This window comes from Mastomys coucha, unplaced genomic scaffold (assembly GCF_008632895.1).
Source record: "Mastomys coucha isolate ucsf_1 unplaced genomic scaffold, UCSF_Mcou_1 pScaffold3, whole genome shotgun sequence".
Taxonomy (NCBI): Eukaryota; Metazoa; Chordata; class Mammalia; order Rodentia; family Muridae; genus Mastomys; species Mastomys coucha.
Window position 1 is genome coordinate 65,787,103 of NW_022196909.1, and position 21,071 is coordinate 65,808,173.

At 36.5% G+C, this 21,071-nt stretch overlaps 1 protein-coding gene across 7 annotated transcripts in view; it reads right to left on the bottom strand.

Annotated features, from left to right (window-relative positions):
- Tbc1d5 (TBC1 domain family member 5) overlaps positions 1-21,071 on the bottom strand; it is a 518,011-nt gene that overhangs the window by 227,104 nt on the left and 269,836 nt on the right. For all 7 annotated transcript variants that reach the window (XM_031348347.1, XM_031348346.1, XM_031348344.1 and 4 more), the window contains 4 exons: positions 16,126-16,234; positions 14,676-14,765; positions 14,512-14,586; positions 11,967-12,034 (listed from right to left, as the gene is read on the bottom strand). In XM_031348347.1, coding sequence (XP_031204207.1) covers positions 11,967-12,034; positions 14,512-14,586; positions 14,676-14,765; positions 16,126-16,234 — 342 coding nt within the window. The remainder of the gene's footprint in view (positions 1-11,966; positions 12,035-14,511; positions 14,587-14,675; positions 14,766-16,125; positions 16,235-21,071) is intronic.

A 21,071-nucleotide genomic window follows, 5' to 3' on the forward strand; every position in this document is an offset into this window, starting at 1 on the left:
GTTGGTGAATGACTTTATGGATAGACCATCTTAATACATACACCATTTCTTAAATGAATGTAACCTGTCCTTTGTGGGCTGAGAATAAAGTCACTCACTCAAGTCAAATAGCTTTGACTATAGCAGGAAGTCTGTATCAAAAAATCGTGCCTACAATTCATTTCTTGGTGCAGCAGAACTGTCAACTCTCAGCTTAGCTACGATGGAGGTAAAATCCTTTGGTGATGTGAGGGTCATTGAAATACAGCCTTATTACAATGAACTCCAATGTCTAAAAATTGTTCTTATTTTGGGCTTGTACCACAGTAAGAGCCAAGATTTTAAACTCTACTAAATACAAAACAAACAAACAAAAAGACTTTATATATTCATGTTCATTTAAGAAAACACTAGTAGTGATGTATTATTTTGAAATATACAGTTAATATGTTTGGAATTATTTAAAATTTATATTGAAAAAAATATATTTTCACTATTGCTGTAGACGAGCATCTACATAAGACTGCTAAATTGATTGTTGTTTTATATCAAACAACTTTTATAATACTTATTTTTATTGTTATAATATTTTATAAATTTTAAGGAATATGACAAAAAGATATTGTAGGTATTGAAGGGGGGTCTCTGGGAAGAGTTGGGGTATAAAAGGGAAACAAGAATCTGATTTAATTCTATTTACTTAAAATATGTTTTTCAATGTTAGCAAATTCAGATAAATTGAAATCATGTAACTTTTCTCATCATAATGCAATAAAAGTTAAAAAAATAAATAAATAAAAAAAGAAAAAGAAAAAGAAAGGAAAGAAATCAGGGTACAACACCTTTCACAAAAACCTCAAATAACAAAGTGTCTTGGGATAACTCTAGTCAAATAGGTGAAAGATTACTATGATAAACATTTTTTTTTTTTTTCGAGACAGGGTTTCTCTGTGTAGCCTTGGCTGTCCTGGAACTCACTCTGTAGACCAGGCTGGCCTCGAACTCAGAAATCCGCCAGCCTCTGCCTCCCAAGTGCTGGGACTATAGGTGTGCGCCACCACCGCCCGGCTATGATAAACATTTTAAGACACTGAAGAAAAATATGAAGAAGATATCATAAGACAGAAATATCTCCCATGCTCATGGTTCAGTAGAGTTAATATAGTAAAAATGACAATCGTACAAAAAAAAATCTAAAGAGCCAGTGCAAGTTCCATCAAAATTATAACACATTTCTTTACAGAGCTTGAAAGGACAATGTTCAGAATCATATGGAAACAAACAAAGACCCAGGAGAGCTACAACAAGCCTGAATAGTAGAATAACTGCTTGTGGTGCCCTTAGCACTGATTTCAAGTTGTACTATAGAGTTATATAGTAATAAAAAGCATGGTGCTGGCAGAAAACAAATATATTTATCAGTGTAATCAAAGTGAAGACCAGATATAAGTATATATATCAACGGACAGCTGATTGTGTGCACACACACACACACTGGAAGAAAGGTAGTATCTTCAACAAATGGATATCTGTATCTAGAAGAATCCAAATAGATCCATCCTTACCACCCTGCACAAAACTTAACTCCAATGAATGAAATACCGAAATGTAAAACCACATATACTGAACCTAACTGGAGACAAAGTTGTACTCATTAACACAGGAAGAAACTTTTTGAATAGAACACCATTAGCACAGGCACTAAAATTAACAATTAGTAAATAGGTCATCATGAAGCTGAAAAACTTCTGCATGACAAATGACAAGGTCATTCCAGTACAGCTCTAGCCTACAGAATGGGACAAGATCTTTACCAACTATGTATCTCATAGAGGGCTAACCTCCAAAACTTATAAGGAACTAAAAAAACTAGATATCAACACAGATCTAAGCAGAGAATTCTTAAAGAGTAAACACAAATGACTGAGAAACACTTTTAAAAATGGTCAATATCCTCAGCATCAAGGAAGTGCAAATCAAACTACTTTGAGATTACATCTTACAACTGTCAGGAGGGCTAAGATCAAATAAACAAGTGACAGCTCATGATGGCAAGGATGTGTGAAAGGGGGAACACTTTTCCATTGCCATCAATCGGGAGTGCAAACTGATACAGCTACTATGAAAATAAGTATGGCAGTTCCTCAGAAGGATGGCACACGATCTACCTCAAGATCCAGCTGTTACTGTTAAGACATATGCCCAGAGGACACTTCATCCTACTACAGAGACTGCTCAACTACATTCACTGCTGCTCTATTCACAATAGCCCAAAATTGGCAACAACTTAGATGATACCCAATAGAAACATAGACAAAGGGATTATATATTTACTTACTGAAGTATTACTCAGTCATTAACAAAATTAAATCATGAAACTCTCAAGTAAATGAGTAGAACTAGGAAAGAAAATTCATCCCAATTGAGGTATTCCAGACCCAAAAAGTCAAATATGGCATGTATTAAATTTTATGTAGCTATTAACTACCGGGGAATGTTTTGGTACAGTGTGCATTCATAAGCTAATTTCTGTCCCCAGAGATCTGATTGTAATCTGGACCCTGGTAGACTCAATACTGTGTAAAGTATTGTTCTCCATCACCTCTGATTTGTTAATAAAGAACTAGAGCTGAGGACGAGAGTTAAGGGAGGATGTGAGATTCCAGTGAGGGGGATCCTGGGTGGAGAGAGGAGAGAGTTAGGTTAGCAGAGAGGTAGCTAGGAGAAAATTGCCATGTGAAGATGAGATGGATAGAGTGGGAGCAAGACCAAGATGGCAGGTAATGCTTTGTGGCTAGAAAGTAGGCCAGGCCAGCACTGTCAGGATAGAATAGCTCAGGATTTCCACAGCTAGAACACAAGAAGCTTCGTAATAAATTTGCCAGGTCTCTATGTCATTATTTCAAAGCAAAGGAGAACTTTTACGATTAGCTGTTAAGTCAACGATAACCAAGCTAGGTAAAGAGCAAGGGACTAAGGTGGGCAGATTGCTTTCCTTAGGAGAGGGAAATCAGTTATGGATAGATGAGGGTTCTAAATGGAAAGATCAAGTCAGAAGGGAGAGAGGAGGCAGGGATAAAGGAGGGATTACATGGAGGGGGCCTAAACTTAGGAGCCAGTTGAGTGGTACTATGGAAACGTAGTATTACTAGATGCTTCTGAAAATATATAAATATATGAATTTGATCTAAATGAAACTGCTAGATAATAAGGAAATAGGGCCCCAACTAGATTATCTCGTCACCAAATGAAGCTTCCAGTACTGGGATTGAATTACATCTAATTGAATTGTTGGCCAAAGGGGTCCCATGAGAATCCCCATAGAATCCAAACTATTGCCAAGAAATTGCTTGCTCTCCATAAACTAACAGCAAGGTCATATTGGTGACACCTATACAATTTAACTGGTACCTACACAGAGCCTTCACAACTACAATCTAGTGTCTTTGGTACAAGAGGGTACTTTGCATACTACCAAAAAAGAAATGTAAACACCAGGGTAGCCATACCCCTTGATCTACAATGGTGTCCTGTTTCCAAGATATCCTAGTGGAATGGCAGCACAAAGCTTGTGTGAGTAAAGTGATATCTGATTTAACAAAAGGTCCACTCTAGGAAATTACACCCATACCTGAAACATCTCCAAGACTATGTCAGTTACATAGGATAAAACCAGATACTACTCTTAAAAAAAATCACAGCAATAAAATGACTTCTAATGATATTGTGCTATACTCATAAATGATTATGGCCTTGCTCAGCCATCATCAGAGCCACTTCTTTCTGCAGTATATGAGAACCAATACAGAGGCCCACAGCCAGGTATTAAGTAGAGAATAAAGCATTGGAACATGCTACTCTAAATGGGAGGGCTCTATCAAACCCCTCCCCTCAGGGCTCAGGGAAGCCATTTTGAAGAGAAGCGGGAAAGAGTGTAAGAGCCAGAGAGGAAGGCAGACATCAAGAAAAAAAAATCAACACAATCAAAGCACACATGAACTCACAAGGTCTGAGGCAGTATGCACAGCACATGCGTGGGTCTGCACCAGACCCTCTGCATATGAATGTAGGCTTCCAGGTTAGGTTTTCTGGGATTCTTGAGTGTGTGAACACGTGGGTCTCTGTTTCTTGTGCCTTCTCTTGGGCTCCTTCCCTTCTGCTAATTTTGTTCACTTCTGCTGTGTTAGTTTTATTTTATTTATGTTCTTATTGTCTCTTACGGGCTTCTTGGCTTTCCAATGAAACAAAGAAAGGGAGTACATTGGGATGAGGGGGACTAGGGAGGAACTGGGAGGAGGAAGAGGAGGAGAAGGAAGAGGAGGAGGAGGAGGAGGAGGATAAACTGTATTCAGAATATATTAGTAGAGAAAAATCTACGTGTAATAAAAAATAAACCAAAAAATAGCAGTAAGAGATAATACATATTTCTAAGTCACGGATACAACAATAATAATTATTTTGTTTTTAGTTTAAATGTAAAATGAGGAAGGACTGTAGGCCATTGGACAGAGGAACTGTTTCTTTTATTTCTGAAAATGTGCCCCCCCTCGTTACTATTTAAAAGCACACGCACACCGGTTGCCGATGACTCTGAGAGCGGCTTGTGTTGTTGTTTTCACTTTCTCGGCTGTGAAGAAGTGCATATGTGAGGGCTGGTCGTGCATGCACAAGCATGTACTTTGTCTGCATTAAATAAAATCACAACACGAAGCACATCCCCTCATTCATGTGTGCCTGCAGTCCACCTCGAGGAGACTGAAAATATAAATACAAGCTGCTATTTTGGTGTGATCACATGAATATGGCAGCTTGTATTTTTTTCCCCTGTAACATTTTAACACTGGGCAGATTGTCTGCATTAACACACACCAAAATCAATTCTGCTTTGAAATAGCTTGTAAAATCCCCCTTTCCCCAGAGGAATTTGCTTTTAATTTAAATAAAAAAATAGATTCTAAGCAAAGTGTACAAAAATTTCCAACAGTTAGGACATCCTTGAAGTATTTCTGCAGAAAATGGAGTAAAGGGGAAGGTAGACTTTACATCTAAAAAAAGAATAATTAAATAAATTAGCTCTATAAAATTATGGGTATAGTACTAATACACAGGCTTTTTCAACAGTGGCCTATTCACTATCAGCATAACACAATATAAAAGATAATTACACTTGACTAAACTTTTATAAGTCTTATATATTATAAAAATCACAGATTTCTTGAGGGAAGAGAAAACACTGTGACTAAATCAAATATAAATTAAACAAAAAGCTAATCATATAATACAGTCTGTAAAAATACGAGTTAATTATCTAGATAGTCCTGTTCACAGACATGTCTGGGAAGTTAGAAATAGGCTACATAGGTCTATCCAACAAAATAGCTACTAAGATTTAAATGCCATTAATGAAAATGAAGACTTAATTTTTAAATGTTATTCAAAATTAACTTAAAATCACAGATATTTGGTTTCTAACAAAGTGACTAGTACATATTGTCCACTTTTAAAGAGAATTCTGCAATTATTAATTCACCCTCAAAATAGCAAATATTTTTTAAAGTGAGGTTATAAAACTTGTTTGCTTGGCAAATAGAAAAATAACATCTGAAGTAAAAAAAATTCCATCTTTATTTTTTTAAGTGAAACTGACTAACTGTATCATGAGGATTCACATGGGAAATAGAGGATGCTGAAATGTTAACAATTACTGAGAATAAACAGTACCAAAAGTTAAAGAAACTGACCAGCAAATCTTACAGGCAAACTCATAAGTATGTCTAAAGTTACAAGGAAAATAGTAACCCGAAGAATTGGACTAATCTACTTTAGGAGATAGGATATATCTAAAGAAAAGAGGAGACTATTTGGCAAAAGCTTATAATATGTTAATCTGCAAATGTTATACATGTTGTGTATTTTTAGAATAGACCTCGACAGACCAAATAACATACTTTTTTGGCACCGAGCATAGAAATGCTATTACATCCTGAACTCAAGTTACTTTAAATAGTGTTGAAATTTAAAATTGCTTTTGAATAAAAATGTGGGAAATTTTATTTTTCTGGGCAATCTAAACTATAAATTAGAAATTCTAGAAACTGGACATTCCTTGATTTACTTTGTATCAGGGTTTTGTTTCTATAATAAAAATGGAGACAGTTACAACTTCATTAGGCTGAGATAAAAAGTTATTACTTTGAAATGAATACAAACCTCTTCAAGTAAAAAATGTAGTACCTCCAAAGAGTATTAAAATACTTTAGGAGAGAAATATCTAACATTGAATATCCAGATCAAATAAATCTAAAACTTAGACTAGAAGGTTGATCCTTTGAGTATTTTATTAAGTGTGCATCTGTCTTACAAGATTGAAAATGTTAAGAACTATAAGGAGGCTAAGCAAAACTGGCTGCCAACTACTATTATAGCCACTGACCTTCTATTCTGTGTCAATTTAGCAATGTGTCTTGAGATAAAGAAAAAAAGGAACAAAACTAAATCAAAACAAACATCACAAAACAAACAACACAATCAGACACAGTTTCAGCTCTTTGCTTTACCATCATCTATCAAGTCTCTCAGTGAGGTGGAAAGTAGCCAGCCTCACACAGAGGTGCTGGATACACTGCTTCTCCTGTGGTACCAATTGGGCTCACTGTAATTTTTTTTCCTGCATTTCCTTTAAGACTTTTCTTGCCAGGTACAAGCCATAGTTATCTTGTAATCTATGGTGCTTGAAACCCTTGGAGTTTAATAAAAATTTCATGAACGCATATGAGAGACTGAAATACATGTAAGACCAAAATGAAATATCATCTAAAAGTTAATAGGAAAAGGCTAAAACATGTAAGACAGGCATTTAAAAAACCCAAAGTAAAAGCCTATAAATGTGTCATTGACAAGTTGATGATGAATGTCCTCACCTTAAGTGGGAGTGTCAATGACCCAACACAAGCCATGGAGTAAGCAGAATGCTAGGCACAACCTGTTCTTGGAAGAATGACAGAAAATAACACTGTGAGAGGTGATTAGATGTGTGTTACAGGTCTGTGGCCATAGACAACCAGAGGTTTTAGATTTATAAAGTAGTCAAATTATAAATTTGCTTTGAGAAGCGTCATTGGCTGAGCACCCAGAATGGACTGGTGTAGACAGATATAAATAGAAGTACTGAGGACAACAGCAGCCCAAGAAAAGGAGATCAAAAACCCTATGCACAGCAGTAATAAACATAACTAATGAATATGAAAAACAGAGTAATAACCCATGATTTATATTTAAAATAATGTGTATCATCAATCTATTTACTCCCATTTTAATACTACATCTTCAGTTTAAGTCACTAATATTCTTTAATTTTGGAGACTCTTAAAGAACTTTATTCTACACATATGCCAGAATTATCTTCCAATACCAATATCTTCCAATACAAACATCTTCCAATTACAAATGGACCAAATCCTAAGTGCTTACTGAATTGTAAACATGCCTTGCCTAAGGGTTCTCATCTTTTTAGATTCTACTCTTTAAATGCCTTGGGTCTAGTCGTCTCTAACTGCGTTTTGTTCCCGTCAACACTCACTTCCACTGGAAACTGTTGTATGCTTTTCCCATTGCTGGATTGCTCTTCTGCTAGATCCATAAAGAGGTGGGAATGATATTTTTTTCACATCTCAGTTCAAATGTCATCTTCTCAGAGATGTCTTCTCTGACACTACTCCTGAAGCAAAGAGAACTTGAGCTACTCTGTGTACCTACCCACTATTCTGCGTGATCTCTCCAGGCCACTCAACACCCCTAACAGCTTTGCCCTTGTTTTATAAGTGCTTATGGTCTTCTTTCTTTCCAGTACATTAAACATATACCTTGTGATCACAGACAGTTCTAGTTTACCAATGTCCTACAACACAGGACACAATATTTTTAAAAAGGAACAACTTAAGAAAGAAGAGCCTCCTGAACTCTACTCTTTTCCTTCCATTGTATTTCCATTGTATTACTAATTATTTTATCGATTCACCTTAAAATGATGGATCCCAGACATAGGGGAGCTAGGGATGGTGGTTCATACTTTTAATCCCAGTACTTGGGTGGTAGAGGCAAGAGAATCGTAAAGGTCATCCATGCCTGTGAAGGGAATCTAAAGACGAATAGGGCTAAATGAGATCCTGTTTCAAAACCAGCCAGTACCGCTATCACCATGGCTGAAAAGTGGTAATAATATTTAGGTCACTAAACACTGGTGATCTTGTAATTTGGTAATAATATTCAGGTTACTAAATGCTGGTGATCTTGTAATTTGGTAGCTTTAAAGTCAAACTAGCTACCATATATTCAAAATTAAATCTTCCAAAATTCTTTTATTGCTTTTTAGTTTTTGTTTTGTTTGTTTGAAGATAGAATCTTGCGACAAAAATCCTGGCAGGCCTGGATTTCCTAGAGATCTCCCTGTCTTTGCCTCTGCAGTGCTGGAGTTAAACAAGTGTGAAGTTTTGAATAGAGATGGCATGGCGACTTCCTCTAATGTCTAAAGAGACTTCAAGGAGAGTTAGAGATGGATCATTCCAACTCTCATCTGCACTCTGAAATATAGGCTCTCCCAGATACCTACTCTGAATCTTGTACTTGCCTTCAAATCCAAAGAAGAAAACAACAAAAACAACAAAGACAAAAGAGAAAACATTAACTGAATAGGTATTGATATGCATATCTTATATTTAAAAAAAAAAAAAAAACCAAAAAAACCAAAAACAAAAAACCCTAGCAAACACAAAACCAGGAAAGAAGAATACAATTTTCAAGATCTAACAGTTTCTTACACAGCCATGGAGAAATATTTGAGATAATTAAGCCTAATGATAAATAAGCTATTATTTTGGTTGCTTATAACAATTCATACTCCTCAGCCATTTAGTATATCTTTGGTAGCTAATGGCTTCTGAAATCATGTTTCTAGGCCAGTGTCATGACCCTCTGTACCATTTAATATTTATAGAATTAGGAAATTAAATTCTTCTTATAAGATGTAATAGTTTCGATACTTTAAAAAATCAATACTATTTAGCTAATTCTATGATTTATTACCATGAGGCCTGTTTCAGTGACATTGATTATCCAGCTTCTTAAATAGCCAATGAAGAAATACTTTTCTTTCTGTTTTTTTTCAATAATCACTATTTTATATGTGCCTCACATGTGCTATATATATGCAAAGGTGCTTTCATTTCTGGAAACTGGCACTAAAAAGGTCAAGCACTGCTTAGATACCACCGAGGATCGCCTTTTTGGAAAGAAAAGAGAATGAATGAGTCCTAAACTATCTGGAAGACACAACCAAAATGACTTCAAAGCTACATGGTAGCTACAGTTCAGTTGATCTCTCAACTCCTGATTCTCTTGAATTAGTGTCATTTTTAAGCAGAAATATTCATCTGCTGAACATTGTCAGGTGATTCAGTAGTAGTCCTTGTCATCTGATGCTTAGGCAATTTGGGACATAAAAGAAAGATTTGGACTTCAGAAAGCTAAGGCCTTGAGGCTGTTAGACAGAACTACAGTGAAATGCACTGGAGAGATTGCAGAATGTTTAGTCTTTAGAATGCACTGACTCCTGGATTCATAGTCACTGCAGATGTAAGACAACTTTACTAACACTTGTATAACAGTATAAACACAAGACCATTTAAATCACTACTTGGCATGCAGGTTGAGCATTCCCAAGTCCAAAATCTGAAATCCAAAATTTTGGGGGTAATGAAAACATTTTCAAAAAGTTTTGAATTCTGGAACATTTAGTATTCAGAATCTTTGGCAAGGGATAATCAACAGTAAGTGACTAACCCATAAAATGTTGAGAGGTAACTTATTGTCCCCACTGACAGAAGGGGACATTGAGAAGAATGGTTGCTGAGGGTAATCTGCCCATAATTTTAATATGCCTTAACAAAAAAAAAAAAAAAAATTACGTAAGATCTGTGAGGCAAATCCCATGTATTTCCCAAGAGCTGATACAGAAATCTGAGGTCTAATTTGTAAGTGATTTACATTTGCTATGCAACAAGAAGTGGCTTTGCCATAGGGAAGCACTGAGTCCACTAATAGAAGAGGAACTTTGTATACACCCTAACAGCATACAGAGAAAAGCAAGAAGGATAACCAAGGCAAAGGCAAATGATAGGAAGGAGGATACAGAGTAATTTCGTCAGAAGGTGGTGCAAATAAATACACAGAGGTAAGTTGTTCAACTATTACGTATATAAATGATCACACAAGACTGCCCTTTGAGAATCATGTGAAACATTAGGAACTGGTAACATTCTCTGGGTGATAGGCAGTTTATTTTGAATAGGTTGAAACTTTCACTTTTATGAAATGAAGATAATGAAAAACGTCTAGGGCATGGAGAGTTTGGGATAAACATTCTGGGGTATTTGAGTGAGGCCTGACCCTACAGATAGCAAAAGTTACCCAGTTATTAATGAGATCCACTTCCATCCTTCTGGGTAGAAAACAGATACACCTTTCCACCATTTAGTAGACAATCTGTGTTTCTCTAGACAATGTTGTTTTCTACAGTGCTTGTATTTGAGTACTCAATTTTTCTACAAAAATATATATTGAGCTCTTTTAATATACATATGATTCAGGGGCTGGAGAGAGTGATTAATAGTCCTGGATGCTCTTCCAGAAGCTCTGAGTTTAATTATCAGCATCTTCAATGTAGAACACAAGAATCAATAACAATAGTCTTTTGGCAACCAATATCCTCTTCTGTTGTATATGTAGAAGAAGACCCATATACATGTGTATATATATATATATATATATATATGTGTGTGTGTGTGTGTGTGTGTGTCTATATATGTATATGTATATATGTATGTATATATAATATGTAAAATATTAATGTACATATTATTTATTTCACCTTAGCAAATTATGGAGAATTATGGAGCCACTGGCGTGTACAGTGGGTCTGCACCTTCTTGCTAAAAGTGTGTGTGTGTGTTTATTTCATTGAGTACCTGTAGAGGTTTGAGGAATCTTGATGGATCAGTTATTTTTATACACATGGGTTTGGGATAGATGTTAACAGGCATTTTTTTTTTCTCCAAAACTGTACTGGACCTAAAGATATCTAATATAAAGTGGCCTGGTGTCAGACTCTAGAAGTTTGAAACAGCACTGATGACACTGTGCTAATACACATTTCCTTCTTGCCTCAGGAGTTTTATTTCTTTGCTACTAGTAGAGCTTGTAGGGACCTCCATATGTATTACCCAATGGGAGATTCTATCCTTAAAGAACGTAAGAAAGGTTTCTTTAAGTAGCAATTAAGAGTTCTGGGAAACTCTGGCCTCTTGAAAGTGAAGTCAGCTTGGGAGCTCCCCAGCCTCTGAGACAAAGCATTTTTTTACTACAGATGAACACTTCGGACCAAGTATGCTTTGTGCACTTTCTGAACATGGTCCACAAATCAAGCTGTATCTGGAGATTTCTGAGACCTTGTAATACAACTCAAAGTAAATAAGACAAGAGTCTTGTAATCTCTGTTCTTCCAAAATATGGCCTGCTCTTAGAATGTGCTTTGTGCCCCTCCAAGTTGTAAAAATGCATTTGGGTTTTATTTTTAGTTTACCTTCATCTGATCCATTGTCATTCGGAATATCCAGAATAATGTTTCCAAGCAGGAGTTATCCTTTTGACTGTATACATCTGAAAGTCATTTGACCTTGCCCCTGAGACTATACATAACTTGAACGAAAGTCACATAGTGTTGCCCAGCCCTCAGGCTACCCTCAGAATCTAAAGTGTCTGATACCCTGAATATAATTGGCTATTACATGATAAAATGAAACTTATTCCAAAAAAACAAATTTGCATCAAAGCAGTGGAACACATTAAGGATCCTCAGTGGGTCTTACATGTTGTTAAAATTACAAAGAAGTAACACTATTTTGAATGAGTGAACAAAACATTGCTCTACATACGTTCTTTTGACATCTTGCTCAATCATGGACCGTAGTTCTTTATCTTGAAAGAACTTGTTCCAAAGACTCTGGAAAAAAATGAGAACAACCTAATTAGAATAATCTTATACTGCTTGACTTTTATGACTTCAATTTAGTAACTTAAGTGATTGAATTTATTCTTCTTTAAACTGTCATTTTATATTTCTTAGATAGGAACCTGAGACAGAAATAATTTTTATTAAAATATAGTCTAATTAGAAAGTATTCATGTTTTTAGTTCCTTACTGCGTGCACTTGTGAAGTTTCTATCACCTCTGCAGGATGAAGGCACTTCCACCACTGCTCTTTTTGAATCTCAGAGTTATGTTCACAAGTGTTCAAAATGGAAACTTATAAGTAAAGTCTAAAACTTACTTAAGAACAGGGTAAGGTGGCACACACATTTAACCCCCTCAGCCTGGAGGCAGAGGCAGGCAGATCTCTTTAAGTGGGAAGTCAGCCTGGTCTACACAGTGAGTTTCAGTCTGGGCAAGGCTATATAGTGGGACTCAGTCTGAGGAAAACAAAGGAACAAAACCAACCATCCAAAAAATACTTAATATTTTATGGTGCTACGGAAAAGCTTACGTTTCAGAAAAATGCTAATATACCTATAAAGTGAGAAAAAATGATTCGGCTAAATATACAAGTGTAGAGCAGTAATAAGTAAGTTATATAGCCCCTGATAAGGAAGAACTGTCCCTAAACATCCCAGGAATATGAGCTTCTTCAGAATCATTATAGTTAGTGAGTCCTTTCTTTCTTCCAAGGGTAGTGGAACTTCTAAGCTGGTCCTTAGCACCTCCCTTTCTACCGCAACCTTGATGCAGGAGCTTTCTTCTTATCTGGATGTTCTTCAACATTAGAGTTAGTTCTTAAGAGACCCCTTGCTCTTCCTGCTAGTGCCGTTCCTTATAACACACACACACACACACACACACACACACACACACACACACACACACACATACACACACAGACACAGACACACATACACACATACTCTCACCCCTTAAGAATTTGAACTCAAGTGGTCAGGCTTGAAAGTAAGTACCAAAAAGTTTAATTTTGATCATGAAAAATTAATCTTATATTGTATACACAAACCTTATAATTAGCAGTTAATTATTTAGACTGAAAGTAAGCCAGGGACAAATAGACAATCCATTTATTTGCCTATGTTCAATTGGATTAATGTTTTTAATTAAATTAGCCAAAGTTTGGAAATTTTTCTATCAAGGAAAACACAGTGCAAGAAAACAGGTAGCCAGTTTTATATTGAAACACAGCTCATATTAATGTAAATATGTTTAAAGTCAAACTCAACTATATAAATTTACAAAAACAATGAAATATATTTTTGGGGTGAATAGCTAACCTAAAATATTATTCACTTTTTAAAAATAGAGCATTCCTACATTTAAAAATCAAGAAATAATTTATAGTACAGTGGATAACTTAAAGAGAAATTGTTATGGTGTAGATTCTGACAGTCCCCAAAGACTCCCGTGTTAAAGGCTTTGTGACTTAATACTAGCAGGAGGTGGTAGAGCCTTAAGAGCTAGGCCCACAGCTGCTGGGTAGCTAGCCTGGAAGGTAAGATGCAAGCATGAACCTGGGTTTGAATCCTCAGCATCCACACACAAAGCTGAGTGTGGGGAGCAGAGACAAGCGGGCCCTAGTTAGCTAGTCTAGCTGAAAGCGAGCTTCAGCTTCAGTGAGGGACCTAGTATCAAGGGAATAAGGCAGAGGATGCTAAAGCAGGATACAATGTCCACCTCTGGCCTCTACCTGTGTGCATATGTACATGTAACACACACACCCCACACATACACACACATACACCACACACACACACATACACATACATACACACACACACCCACCCCCCTACATACACCCCCCCACACACCACACACACACACACACACACACACACACACACCACACACACACCTCACACACATACACCACACACCACACACATACACACACACCCCACACATACACCCCCCTACACCCCACCCACACCTACAAATGTACTAATATTTAGATAGTTCAGTGTTTTTAAATGAAAACACTGATCATGAAATATGCTGTTTACATAAGAATTTTCATATAAGGCACCCTTTACCCTACACAGATGACAGACATCATTAAAGTGCAGTTTACTGAAAAAAGGATGGAACTCCAATAGAGAAGGGAGCTGGAGAGATGACTCAGCAGTTAAGAAGGCCTTCTGCTCTTGCAGAGGATTTGATTTGGTTGCACTCACCCACAGGGTGACTCATATCTACAACTCGAATTCCAGGGAATCTTGAGGCTCTTGTGGTTTCCACAGATACTAGGCACACACATGAAACACAGACAGATATACAGACCACACACACACACACACACACACACACACACACACACACACGAAACACAGACAGATACACAGACAGATACACAGACCACACACTAATGAGATGATTTAAAAACAATCAAGCAAACAAACAAAAGTAATAAAAAGGAACTTTACTCCTTCATCTTGTGAAAGGGGATTATTGATCATCAGATCCTGTTGGCCAACAACTTTCCTTGGATTAGTGATATGCTGATAAAGAAAGAGATACAGAATGATTAGAGGCTAGTGAATTTTAAAGTAAGCATATGCAAATAATTTCAGTAGTAACATTTACTTACTATTTCTTTAATATTGCTATACCAGGCTCTTAGTTCTTTAATTCTACTTATCCACTGACTTTTATCTTGAGGAAGAACACAAAGAAAGAGCTGTTGGGGGAAAAAAGAGAAAACTTTGTATAAAAAAAAAATCTACTAAGTATGAAACCAGGTCAATAAAATTGTTAGAAAATTCAAAGAAACACCTAATTTATGAAATGTTCCAGTCAATATACTCGTATCAATTCCAGATAATATGTTCATAAAATTCAAAACCAAATAAGCAAAGGTTAAAAGCAAGAATTAAAAACTTAAACCACATAGTAGTTTTAAGCTTTCTTGAAGACTTGTTCTAAATAAAGAGAAAAACTCATTGAGGTTCAAGTCTAACTTACCTGGGAAGGCTAGAAAGTTATTGCATGCAACACCTGGTAAGCAATTCCTAGGTTTAATGTTCTGTTTAAGAAAGCAGAAGGCGGCCAAGCAATCTGAGGACTGAGGCATAGTCAAAGAAGTCCAGCCATTCCTTTTACAGCAAAGCATGTAATTTACAACTGGCAATCAGCTTATGAAAATAAGCATTCTTAAAATACAATAATAAAATGAATCTAGACTTTGACTTATTTTAGGAAATGAAGTATATTTAAAGTTAAACAACAAAGACTGAGGGTGGGGCACAAATAGTTGAATACAAATTTTCCAGCAGCAGGTCTCCTGCCTGCCTCTGAAAAGAGAAAAATGTATTTTCATTATTAAATCTAAATTATTAAATCCAGAACTATATAATAAATCATGTATTTCTAACATTTTTTTTTGATTTGTACAAACTCTAGAGGCTCAACTTATGCAGATAGCCTTAAAATACTAATAAAGGTCATTTAAAAAAAAGTCAACACCCAAATTCATTCATTTTAGAGGAGAAAAATGGCTAATTTTTCAAAGCAATTAAAATGATAACTGTAGATCATCAATTCCCAGTTTTGTTGACCAATGACCCTTTCTCTCTGAAGGAGAATGACCCAATTTCCTTCTCCTCTCCTGGTTGCCTCCATTTTATATTTCGAACAAAAGGCTGTGAAGTCTTTCCATGTGCTTCTTAGGAAGACAAAGGGATGACTAAGTGGAAGATGTTCATATAACAGGCACTTCAAGCTTACCCTCCACTTCTCCTGCCCAACTTCCAAGAAAATCGGATAAACCTCCCTCCGGGTAATTTAATAGTGCATCTGAAATGTTCACCATTAAAAGAGATGAAATAAGCTACTTCAGAATATTCATTTGCTAGCTCCACTTGTCCAGGTGGCTTGACATTATTAGTAAGTGTCCTATGAAAGAGAAACATGAATGGCTCAAAAGGTGGAGAGAAACATCCTGAAACTTCAGTGATCCCTGTGTGGGTAATCTTCCAGGGCATCAGGTAATGTGTTGATATATTGCAACCACAAACTGTAAATAAATATTTTCTTCTTACCTTCCAGCAAATGCTGCGGAACCTGCTGCTTCTCAGCTGCCCATTAATCCCCTTCTGTCTTACTGTTGCCAAGTAATTGTTGTTTACAAATAGTTCTTCCCATTCTTTCCTGTAGGAAAGGAACCAGATCAGGGGTGTCCTTTTGTTAAAATCCGTATACTACAAGAGGAGTGCTACAGGAAACTAATTTTAAATAGCTTAAGAAATTTAACTTTTAAAGTGTATGTATTTAGTGGTGCTCTGCATCCTAACGAATGGCTGTCTTCTTGGACACAGTTCTTCTGTAGATTTAATGAATATGTAGATCGCTATAATTATCCTAGCTTTGAATTTTGTAATGTCTATGGAGGCTATTCCATTTCCTGTAAAACACTGGCAGTGTAGTTCAGTGAATGTATAAGAAAAATGAATTTTAATAAGAATATATGACACATTTATCTGTTAACAAAAATATATCTGTTTCAAAATTACATAATGAAGAAGTAGCCTCTTAGTTATTCTGACTTCTCACACGAAATAACTCCTGTTTCCTTTTCTGCTAGGCCAATCAGTTAAGTGTAAAAGAATACTACCCTTTTAAACTGTGCATGCTCTTTCGTATTCCCCACAACTTCTTTCTGTATGGTCAGTGTGAAAATGTAACAGTTACATAGAAATTTCAAGAAAACATTAAAAAATGTAAAAGTCTCAGTGTAAAAAAACTGTTCCAGGAAAGCCTGAATTTTCTGCAGTACTTTTGGCTGAGTAGATAAACGACTGAAATATCCCTCCAGGCATGCAGGCACCAGGGCCACACCTGTGCCTCATTAATATACAAGTAAATCTGCTCAAGTGGGAAACAATTGGAAATTAATCGTCCTAAACCATTTACTGAGGTTGGCTAGAGAAATCAGACCCACATTCATACCACCATGCAACCGAACCAAACATTAGGAATCATTTGTCAACAGTTGAGGCTACTGAGATTGGTTTCACAAAATCACGACAAAATTCCATAATACTACACTAAAATTGACATAAGATGTAAAATTCATTATCAAAGCCAAAACCTCAGACACAACCTCTCAAGAAAGATATCCTAAAGGAGGAAGTTCTGAAACCTCAGAACACAAGGCTGTCATTGGCCAATTCCATTGATGTTGAGAAAAGGCACATTGTCTTGAGAAATTGTTATAAGAACTGGGGACATAGTTTAGCGGCATAGGCATTTCAGTCTCCAGTGCATAGTAAAATTATTTTTAAAAGTAACATGATGGCACTGAACTCACAAACTCACAGCAGCTGTGGTTATCTACACATGCCTGCCCACAATCAATCAAGTGTGTTAGAAACTCCAGTATGCAGTGAGGAGGGGCTCTGGAGGTGCCCAAACCTGGCTGAGGACCTTTGCAGCTGATGGCTGCCTGGGGAAAAGAGTGATGGCTTTCTTGGTTGTCAACTTGACTACATCTGGAATTAAATAAAACCCCCAAATGGAGGGCACAACTGTGAGGACATTTTTGCTCATTTAAAGTGGGAAGATCCACTTTTAATCCAGATCAGAGTTGGGAAGTTACACCTTCAATCTGGATCTTGGAGGTGGCAAGGCGCAACTTTAATCCAGATCTTTTGAGGTTGGAAGATCTATCTTTAATCTGAGCTATGCCTTCTGCTGGAAGCCTCATAAAAGCACTGAAGGAAGGTTTTCTCTTTGCCTTTTGCGCTCGCCTCCCTAGAAAGCCCATCCCTTCCCTGATATTAGAGCCTACTTTGGGATTCTGGCATATACTGAAGACAAGCTGAGACATCCAACATTGTGGACTGAACAATTACTGGATATTGGACCATCCATTCATACGCAGGCATTGTTGGAGTAGTGGGACCTCAGCCTATAAGCCATTCTAATAAATGTATTGTATAAGATTCATTCTTTAAGTTCTGTTATTCTAGAAAACCTTGACTAATACAAAGAGTCACTTTTCTTTAGGAGTGTGGCCACTGTTAGATTACCCATGTCCCAGTAGATAAATCCAGGTCCATATACATTTGGACTTAGTGGATTAAATAATAAGTGTTTTCTCAATTCCAAAGAGTTCCATATATATACCCAGACTGTGTTTTTATGAAGTAATTAGCAATCAATATTAAAAGATGAAATAATGAAGCATATTAGAGGGATATAACTGCACTTGTGGCCTGTCAATAAAAAGAACAACTTTGAATCCCAAATTAAACTTAACTTGAAGAGAACAAAACAAAACCAAGCACTTTTATGACCTGAAAACATCAGTAATTCTGGATAGGGAAAAGTATGAATTAGCGACTTCCAGTCTCCTCCACAATGAGTTGCTATTCACAGAAGGGTAAGTGTTTCTAGTGGCAGGACTGCCATCCTACTGTGTCAAGGACAGCAGCCTTTTAAGGTCAAGTTAAGTAGGATTCAAGGGCAAGTTAGGTGCTTCCTAAATAATGGAACACAATTATTAGTTACCATGAATAAGATCCTGTACCCTGACTTTTGGCTGGTACACAGAAAAGGAGACTGAGGCATATTAATTTAGAAACACCACTGAAATTTACAATCACATAAGCTTATTCATATGTATAGCTCTAATTAAGGTGTAACATTTCAAATTGATGAAAGCTCTAACAAAAAAGGCACATGAAGACTTTAAGATAATCTACTGTCTCTTCTATGGAATAGTATTTGACCAATAACCTGTACTATAAAGTAATATTTATGAAGTATTTACTAAGTGCTTAGAATTCATAGAGCCACATTGAGGTGTGAAGCTGGTGTGTGTGTGTGTGAATGCATGGATTTTTAAACTAATGATGGTAAGATTAACAAAGTTCTTGGGTAGAAAAAATAGCTTTATTATGATTAAAACTTCAAATACAAATAATTAAAATCATAGCTACTGAAGTTTTTGTAACAAGAATAGATCTATCTAAAGTTAAAAAGACTACCAAGGAGCCAAATGAAAATAATGTTTTTGTAACTGAGCATAAATATGAGTGATGGAACTGCTTCTGAACTTAAGATAAAATAGTAAGAAATACCAAAGACCTGCTGGTAGAGATTTTCAGTTTATTTAGCAGAACTAAAGGAAAAGTAGTCAGGAAATTCTATCTTATACTCTATTTTAGGTAGACAGATAGATATACGTGCATGCAAGCACACATAAAGGTAGCAGGTAATCTGAGCTGCCAAAAGCTGACAATAATGCCACCAAATGCTAAAATGCTAATTGTAATATTTTAGGCAAAATACTTTTAGCCCTATAGAAAACAGTCTCATCGGTTATGTGTCTTTATCTCCTTTCCAAGCAAGGAAAAAAAGAGTTAGAAAAATTAAACTGCTCACAAGAGAAAAAAAAATCAATGTAAATTAGGAAAAGTGCCTTTCTAAAACAAGTAAAGTAAAAGACACAACATAATCCAGACACAAGGGAAATGAGCATTGTCTATTAAGCAGGAAAAAACCACAATCTTTTCTTCTCCTCAGATGTGAGTTAATATTCAATGTAAGGGCAGAAAATAAGTTCTTAATAGTCAGAATGAGGAAGATGTGTTATGACTACAAGACGTGAAGAATGGCCTGGTATATTTAAATGTTTAAGAATTCTTTATTTTTTTTTTTTACGTTTTAAAAGATTTCATATGACTAATGTATTAACATGATTTCGCCACTCCTTGTCTTCCCTCTACCTCTTCCCATATATCCCCAAATAACTGAAGTTAATGGGTTTCTTTTTCATTAATATTACTGTTTTATAAACACACAAACTAATATAGAAATAGACCTTACTAAGTCCCTGTAGTTAGTATTGCTCAAATGAGTGTTTATAAGACTTATCACTTGGTATAGTGACCATTACCGTTTTGTCCTATTGACAGTGCCCTTTGCCTTACAGAAGCTTTGCAGTTTTATGAGGTCCCATTTGTCGACTCTTGAATTGAGAGCATAAGCCATTGGTGTTCATTCAGTTCAAGAAACTTTCCCCTGTGCCCATTCGATCGAGGCTCTTTCCCTACTTGGTACTAGATATGCAGGTAGATGGCCACATCCTTAGGGAAGACCTATTTCCCTCGCTTGGCAGCCACTGTAGCTCTTCAACTAGGAGTGGGAATTTGTGTGAGTGATATCCTTCATCCCACATGGCTTAGCATCTACTGGTGTCAGGCAACTGTATTACTGAAAGGTCATGAGTAAAGCCTCCCTGGTGTGTATAGAAGACACAGACTTTCAGCTGACATCCTGGCCCTCTGGTTCTTACAATCTTTAGGTCCCTTTTTTCTATGATGTTCCCTGAGTTTGGGTGTAGAGACCTAGACTTTAAACAGTCCTTTTAAAAAAGCATTAGTGCCACCAAGTGGCAAGGCCTCTACTATTGCAGGCACCAGATCCCTGAAAACCATTAGCCAGTAGATGCTGATAGTGGATTAGCAGTGGAGGACTTGGAATTCATATGATAAAGTGATGTTAAGTACTTGAAATTATATCACATTTTCTGTATCGATTCCTCTGTTGAGGAAGATCTGGGTTCTTTCCAGCTTCTGGCTATTATAAATAAGGCTGCTATGAACATAGTGGAGCATGTGTCCTTATTACATGTTGGAGCATCGTCTGGGTATATGCCCAGGAGTGGTATAGCTGGGTCCTCAGGTAGTACTATGTCCAATTTCCTGAGGAACTGCCAAACTGATTTCCAGAGTGGTTGTAACAGCTTGCAATTCCACCAGCAATGAAGGAGTGTTCCTCTTTCTCCACAACCTTGCCAGCATCTGCTGTCATCTGAGTTTTTGATTTTAGCCATTCTGATAGGTGTGAGGTGGAACCTCAAGGTTGCTTTGATTTACATTTCCCTGATGACTAAGAATGTTGAACATTTCTTTAGGTGCTTCTCAGTCATTCGGTACTCCTCAGTTGAGAATTCTTTGTTTAGCTCTGTACCCCATTTTTA